General features: G+C 41.8%; 1 protein-coding gene across 1 annotated transcript; it reads left to right on the top strand.

The window, feature by feature from the left end:
- Positions 1-6068: 6068 nt before the first annotated feature.
- Positions 6069-8163, top strand: hoxa4a (homeobox A4a). The gene is made up of 2 exons (XM_071527800.1): positions 6069-6549; positions 7089-8163. The coding sequence occupies exons 1-2, from the start codon at positions 6132-6134 to the stop codon at positions 7421-7423; spliced, it is 753 nt and encodes a 250-aa protein (XP_071383901.1). The 5' UTR covers positions 6069-6131; the 3' UTR covers positions 7424-8163.
- Positions 8164-8663: the final 500 nt, after the last annotated feature.

Consider the following 8663-nt stretch of genomic DNA (forward strand, 5'->3'; position numbering starts at 1 on the left):
CCTAGCCAACATTTCTAAACGAGATATTTCGAAAGGGCCCCATGTGCGGCATGCTGCCAGGCAGAGAGAGAAGCGCTATAGGTTCATCTGGAGGTCAGCCACAACACCAAGATAAATCTGCATCCTCTCGGAGCCACCAGCAGAGCTCGCTTTAGGCCAAGTTCACTGTCACCCTGCGTATAGGAGAGAGGAAAAACACTCACACAACCACGGTATCACGCACACACGCGTTCACGTTAATGACACGTTTACTTGGCGTTGCCTATAAGCATAATGTGTATAAATGAATTTACTGTGGTATGGAGAGCCTGTGGTAGCACACTGCATTTAGAGAATAGGCTACACAATGAAGAGAGGGGGAGTCTAACTTAAAGTGTCGCCTCCAACAAAGACTTTTGGCTGCTTTGGTTGATCTAACGTTAATGAATGATTTGCATATTTTACGGCCCTATTAGTCTTGAGTTAGGGGCCTTTTGGACTGATCTTTTCGCTCCCTCGTTGGAGAGATCACATAAGCTACAATTGCATTTTAGTTCGACTACTGGCATCTTCTCTAATTATGATATTTGTGAAAATGATCATTGTAATGGCAAGAGATACGGAGTGTTAAAATCAATTTTTCGTTCCAAGAGGCCAGATTCCTCACTGGGCTGGGACTGATGAGATCGAGATAGCGGGAGAAGAGGAGGAAAAATTGGGGTCAAAAGTTTACGCACTGAACAAGTCTCCGTCATCTGTTCACTCGGAGCTTGATGCCAGCCTTATAATAGCGATCTTGACTCTCCACACAAAAGGCAGAATAGCTTTGAATTACATATGTTGCACGGTGCACTCCAGGTGAACCCTGGAAGCGCGGTGACCCCGCGTTAGGGACCAGGGGAGGGGACCCCCCACCCGTCCCCAGCCACAAGATTGAGTGGCTGGCGTTTTATTAGGGCGGTTGATTGGTGAATTTCCTTTGAATAAATTGCATTTGATATGTTTAGGGACGAGGGCAAAATTAGCATTTTGAGGATTGATTCTCTCGACCCGGTCACAGGGTAATGGGAAGGCCCACAGCCCCCAAATTGAGGCCCCGGACCCCTTAAAAAACATTTAGCCTCTCTCTTCCTGATCAGCTGAAAAGAAACATTCGAAGACGGACAAAAATGGCACAAAAAGTGGTTTTATTGATAAACAGAGAGTTGGAATATTTATTTTTTTGTACAATTTTGCATCGAGCCCATATCGCGGTGGTATAACCTACACATTTTTATGCATTTCTTTGTTGGCTGTTTGGGGCGAAAAAGGCATTATTTAGAAGAATTTAGAAGAATATCTTAAAGAGAATAAAAATACAATTCCCAATAAAAGACCAAAATATCAGGACTTATGTTTAGGCGTAAAGGCCTGTTGGATAAAGCATAGTTGGTGGAAAATAAACCCAAAACGACGCCTAGAACACAATAATCATGTTGATATCGTCGTTACACAATGCGTAAAACTGGAAGTCTCGTTTAAATCGTCTAAACTCTCAGATGTCTTCGGCAGTTAAGCCCACAAGATCATAAGGAATACATGTTTATATCATTTTAAAACAAAATAATGAAATTGATCATTAATTGGGATCCCTCAAATATTTGACCCAATAAAACCAGAATGCATATTTCGATTTCAACATCAGTTTATTGACAGGGTAAACATAAAATGAATTACAAAAAGAAACAGACACGGTTACACTTCATTTTTAAAATCTCCAAAAATGTTTTTATTTTTAGACCTCCATCATATTTACACAGATGTAGTATGGCATGACTTCCATTTAGTAGAAATATCGGGCTCTATGGTACAGAGGTGCGTCCACAAAATGTTCAAACAATTCAGAGAAGATGGCCGCCACACTTGCTCCACCAGAAACAACATTTATTTACTTATTTTCAAAGTGAAAACTTAACATTCCGTGTTATGGAGAATATTATCGGCCTCCCTTCTCGTTCGCTCACCAGAACCCAAAATGCTACATACTGCTATTTCTTCAAAGTGTGATACTATCGTTTTCAACAGCGACCAAGCTTTAAACCTGCCTTGAATTATTTTGGTCCTCCAACATATGTGCAGTTGTAACAATCCAGATCAGTTTAAGTTTGAATGTTACACGTCGCCTCAAAGTGCACAGTCCTCTACTTATCTTAGTCTTCACCTTTTAAACAGCTGTTAAAGGTAGTTGTTAGATTGGGCTGTTTAAACAGCGGTTCTTCACAGCACACTCGGACACACAGTCTTGGTTATTGCATTTTGAAAACATTCCTTATATCGTCCCTGTCTGCAGGATGCTGAATCTCAGTACTTTCAATGGCAATTGCCTCATCATTTAGAGGAGTCGTGAAGTTGTCCATGCAGTTTCTGACGGATTTTGCTGGATTTTTTCAACCTCTTTCACCTTTGGTTGGAGCTTTGAGGTCGTGTATTGCATTAGGCCTAATACCCAAGTGGAATTTTGCATCTTTATATAACTTTCATAATTCTAAGTGACCATGCTAAGTAATTTTGACAGCTTGTTGAGTTGTGTATGTGTTCTATAGGCTACCTGTTTTCTGAGTACCAAGCGGTAGAGAGGACAACCATACATGACGCACTGAAACATCATTTTAATATCAGTCTTTTAATATAAAAATCCTCCCATAGTGGTATAAAACGGTGTTTTTTTTTTACCCGAAGCTTTACCCCATCTTGAATGCAGAGGGGATTTTTTACTCTGCCGTCAGGGCTCCGTATAGACAAGAGACCTTGTGAGAGCCATCTGCAATCTGTCACTATCGTCACAGCACTTCTCTGATAATCTAAATTTACAGTAAACTGTCATCATGATGTATATTGGTTAAATAGACCTTCACTTCACAGTATATCCTCTGCAAAGGAACACAATGATCTAGCTGCAAGCTTATTTGGCCCTAAAATAAAATCTAACACAAACCGTTTACGATTTTTTTGCTCACATCAAGCACAAAATTAGAGTCTTTTCAATTTTGCGGAAAATTACTTAGATAGTGCAAGCTGGTTTCACTTAATAGACCTAATTCTTTCCAAATGCTGCTTTTTAATCCAGTGTTGAATGAGATGATCATTATCCTTTTTATGTTTTGGTATTGTCCAAGAGATTCCTAGATGCTTTATTGCATTCATATGTAGCCGATGCCTTGCAGGCCTGGAATAGATAATACAGGTAATACCATGGCTGTTATCTAAAATACCACGGACCGTGCCTGCCTCTTCTAGTACTGAATCAGATCCGCGAACCTTAATGATAGTATATGTTTCAATAAAGTTATTCAGAGCTGAACATTTTAAAACGCAGTATATAGCAACAAGTAGAATGACCTGTAAAAACAGATAGCCGTCATTCACGCAAGGATAACTTTCCCTAAGTGGATAATAGTCAAGCTGACCTGGCCCGTATTTATACAGGATCTATATATAATACATTGGCAGTAGACTGTAAATTTAGATATCATGTGAAGTCGTCTTACCGCGGACATTATGTTGACATATTGCCTCTCAGGTGGTCTCTCGGCCATAAGGATACAGTGGATATATGGCGTAAAGTACATCCACTGCCATTCACAGTGAGTTAGGTGCGAGATAACACGACGGATACCTAGCCTGCCTTACAGCAACTGTTGACTTCAGTGTGTTAAGATGAAAAAATGCAGAATCTGCTGATCAATAAAAACTGCCACCTGCCTGTGTTTGCTGAGTAAAAGAAGAATTCACCTGTATTAGTCGTCTGCATCAACATATCCAAAAGCAAGAGGCTGTTCAGTGGCAAAAATGATAAAAACAATTACATAGCAAATTCATACGACAGGCCCATCTGCAGCAGACTGCATTTCCAGACCTCTATAGCTGAAAAGATCGGCCCTCTACTCAGATGTACACATTTTAACTTTCAGGAGTGCAGGTCGGCGTATATTTTTTTTCAGATGGCTTTAGGGGTTTTGCACAAGTTTTTTTTTTTATCCTTTTGGGATCTTCCTGGGTGCTGACCCGTGCTAAGTGCTCTCCCATCTCCCCAGAGTTGAACAGATCCTGCAAAACTGAAGTCCAAGTCCGGGGTGAACCTCAGGTCACTGCGTCTAACAGATATGAAAATGTCGCCTCTTTGGAGAAGGGCACGCCTTGTTGTTTAACAAAGACTGTCAATGGGCAAGATTAATCAGAAACAAAATGGAAACGGTGTCACATTGGGGTCATGCAGAAGTTATCTCTGTTTAGGGGAGCGAATTGAATGAGGGAAGCAGAAAAAAGAAAAAAAGGAGCAAAAGAAAGCTTTCAATATTTCCGAAGTTTGGCCTCTTGTTTCTCCATGCAAAGGCCTTGTTGACGTGGACAGTGAGGAACAGCTTTGTGTTGGGCTGCTGCTGCTTCAGGGGACACATACAGTGTCCCACCTCGGACATGGAGAGGAAACAGGACCTGGACATCGTGGCTGATGGCGAGGAATACGGTCAGGGGCTGCTATATCTATCTCATTGGTCGACAGGGTGGTTATTTATTTATTTATTTATTTTATTTTTTAGTCTTTAGAGATGTTGGAGTCTGAATAAGGAAGTTCCTGAATTTGTACGTGTGTGAGATTGTAATTAATGTCATAGGCTGTTTATATTATTTACATCTTATCAAAATTATTATTATTATTATTAGGCTATTATTAGTATTATTATTATTAGGGTATTATTATTATTATTATTATTGTTTACTGTAGCCCACCTGGGAATATTTGTGCCTTCAAACTTTTAGTTCCTCTTCTCCTGTAATGGGGAAAACCTATTTTCATTGTTATAACTGATCACAATGTTGCTCATCTTAGCCTGGGTTGTTTACAGTAATATGGTGCCGTAGGAAGCGCTAGAGTGTTTCTCTTAAGCAACACATGACAGATATGAATAGAAATATTTGCAAGTTGTTTGCAGTGCGGATTTGTATATATTGCCAGATTAATTCAGAATTTGAAAATGGTCTATTTCTCAGATATGAGGCTGTTGCTGCTGTGCAGAGTAAATCCACCTGATACCTCTTGCTGTAAAAGGCCCGTGTTGGCTGAAAAGCACACGCTTTGTATTGGCTTAGGCTAATGCGAGATACGTGTGTGCAAGTGTTTGTTCAGTGTTTTGATGGGCCTTTGAGTAACAGTTCACATATGAGAGTTGACAGATAAGTAAAGACCACGCGATAACCCCATCCTCTTATGTTTAATTTGTTACTACAGGGAAATCTGTGCCCCAAAACTGTTCAAAATCTTTGTGATGTTTTGGAAAACCTAAGGACCAAGAGCTGTTAATATTATTTTGAAGATTTGAATCAAATATAGATATTTTTGAAGGGCCTTTTGCATAGACACAGCCGTGCAAAGTCGGTGGCGAGGGTTATCTGTAGTTCATTTGTTGTTGTTTATTTTGATCAGGTATTAATTAGAGTTTTTATTGATGCACTAAATCAGACATAAGGTCATATGACTTTTAATAAGCTTTTGACGTACAGACTTGGACGTCAGCGGAGCAGCGTGCTCGTCAGTGCTTGGTCAGTAAGGCTGTGGCCTAACACTGTGTTTTCTATGTCGATAATTTCAGTAGCTTAATATACCACATGCGTACTGTTGTTTTTGCCTGTTTTTTGTCCGCCTGTTTGCCTGCTGGTGTGAATCTAACAAACATTCTCAGCTCCAATAACCAATATCCATGTCACTGCAGAAATAGTCTTTTGTTTCTCTCGAACCTGTATTTCTGTGCAGGGCTTGAATTTGATATCCAGCTTCTCATCTTTTTTACAGAGGATGTTGATTTTGCTACAGAGTAGCCTCGCCCACTTAAGTTTGGCCTCATGCAGTAAACAAGTTGCTTGATTGGGTTTGCTTTATATACTGTGATTTAATAAGGAAAACACCAACGTAAGCCAGTCCGAGCAGTGTTGGTGGTGCCAGTGCCATGCTTTCCATTGGTTCCTGTTTACATGATGCCCACAGGACACGCGGTGATTGGTGGCGCTTCACACGTGACCAGACAACTTTGTACATTTGACAGGGAGTAGGAGGGTTTTGTGGAGATCAGAAAAACGACAGCGCGATAAAAATTAGTATTGTTGCACTTCACAAATTAATGACCATGAGTTCCTACTTGATAAACTCCAACTATATCGAGCCTTCCTTTCCTCCATGCGACGAATATCAGCAGAGCGGATACATCCCCAACCCTGGTGATTACTACGAGCGGCCAAAAGATACGGGCTTCCCCCATCACGACGAGGCATCCTATCCGAGGTCAAACTACACAGAGCCGGGCTATGATTACGGTAATGTCCCCGCCACCGGTCTTGAAGATTTCGGCGACGGACATCACGCACAGCCCCAGCCCGTCCCACAGAGCCACGGTCCTCGCCTCAACACGGCTCCAGATAGTGGCGCAGGGACCAATGCCAGCAAAGACTGCAGCCTCGCCAATGAGGCATATCCCGGCGTACCGAAGGGCAAGGAGCCGGTGGTCTATCCCTGGATGAAAAAGGTCCACGTTAGCACCGGTGAGTTATCGTCACGGTTAAATAGCAGAACCACTGAGAAACAACCACTGGAACACACGCAAGCCCATTGAGGCAGCACTAGTAGCAGCCCTTACAACAGCAATTTACGACTATCGAGCAGCAGGGTCGGTAATTAAGGACCCTCGTAAATTTTATTGCCTGTGTTCGTCTGTCGGGGCCATGTGCCTTTGTTGCTTTTTAACCCAAACTACCTCCATGTCTGGAGCCGAGCCAAACTGTAATATCCAACCCCGCTGTTTTGTTAATCATTTCTAAGCTTGATCTGTCCCTGGATGCGAGTGCTTGTACACTCGGCATCTCCACATTAAGGTCATGTCCGCAAACAGAAACGAGAGAGAAAATAACACAAACAGAGCGGCAGTAATTCCCCCCCAAAAGAAATACCTTTATAGTTTTACATTCGTTTAATGTGTCCAGTGGAGAATTTAATATGTCCAATGGAGAATCTCGGATTAAACGCTATCAGCCTGCATGTAACACCTGCTTGCATGCCTGTGTATGGCTTTTTTTCCCCCCAGTCAGTGCCAGTTACAATGGAGGAATTCCCAAAAGGTCCCGCACTGCCTACACCCGCCAGCAGGCTCTGGAGCTGGAGAAGGAGTTCCACTTCAACCGGTACCTGACCCGGCGCAGGCGGGTGGAGATTGCGCACACCATGTGTCTGTCCGAGCGCCAGGTCAAGATCTGGTTTCAGAACCGGAGGATGAAGTGGAAGAAGGACCACAAGCTGCCCAACACCAAGATCCGCTCCTCCAGCTCGGCCTCGTCTTCCACCTCGGGGCCCCAGCAGCAGCAGCAGCAGATCAAAACAGGCCAGCAGCTCGTCCCCACGCCGTGCACCGCCGGCCTATAGTGCATGAACACCCCCCAAAAAAACCAACCCAGACTGAGAATGGCAAATAACACAAGTGGAATTTGGTGGACCGATTCTCCAGTATTTTACACATGGTGTTATCCCCTCGCCCCTGCCTCTGCCATTGGGCCCCTGTCACATCCTCTCTATCCCCTTCCTCTTCGTTCGTCCTCGCCCTCTACATATAAGCTTGAAATTCACCTTTATTTGCCAGGGTGGCAACTGAAGTGTATATGTATTTGTTTATTATTATTATCAAAGAAGGATAACGCACATTCAAACGTAGGACTTGGATCATAATGTATGCATTACAGTAAAAATTAAATGAGGTGAAAGTAAGTGGGAACTCATTTTTCTATGTCCTTTATGATTTTTTTTTTATTGCTCATGGAAAGTTCTAATATACTTGAAAGATATTTAGCGAAGCTCTAGATGCCTGTTAGAAACCAGTCCGCTGTTTTGGGGTTAGGGCATCATTCGGAGTAACAATGTAGTTTGTGTGTTTGAGTGGGTCGGTTTACTGTTGAATGTAGTCCAGGTGACTTTCACATCTAATGTACATAGACAAATCATAGCGAAGGCACAATAAGGAAAGCATTTCGTCAAGTAGAAATTCTGTTTGTTGGTATCGTAAGCTGTAGTTTAATTTGTGCTAGTACGTCCCATGTTGTGCTGTGTTCTAAACTGTGAATATTTGTATGTGTTGTCTAAATAATGAACGTTGTAACGTAGGCTAGTATAGACCCAAGGTGTTCTTGTGAAATAAATATGTACTTCACTTACATGGCTGACATGGCTTTGGATATTGTGGCATAAAGTACTGACTTTGAGTTCAGCAATGAACTGTTGCAGCCGTGCGTAACACACAACATGCCTACTGCATTTAAATACCTTCTCATTTGGATTCCTAATTTTGGGATTACAATTTCAGTCTCTAATATTTAGCTTTCATGCTAGTTATTTTATTTTCATAAAATAGATTTAGCATTGGTCATAAATATGTATTTAAAGTCGGTGAATGAGTCATCCAGTGTTTTGTGATGGCGTGCGTAAAAGGTGATTGCGTTTCAGGGGAATGGACAATTCAATGCACCACACTTTCAAAATATTTTTTTAGACATTGCTACTGCATTTGAACACAGTGGACATTCAGTTGCTTCATATTGTATGTTATTTGCAATAAGGGTTGATTTAAATCAGGGCTGCAATATTGCTCAGTTCCTCTCATTCTCTTTTCTTA

Source organism: Centroberyx affinis, unplaced genomic scaffold, assembly GCF_046629955.1.
Source record: "Centroberyx affinis isolate AG114_WGS23_722 - 3 ecotype Tasmania unplaced genomic scaffold, CSIRO-AGI_Caff_v1 ptg001577l_1, whole genome shotgun sequence".
Taxonomy (NCBI): Eukaryota; Metazoa; Chordata; class Actinopteri; order Beryciformes; family Berycidae; genus Centroberyx; species Centroberyx affinis.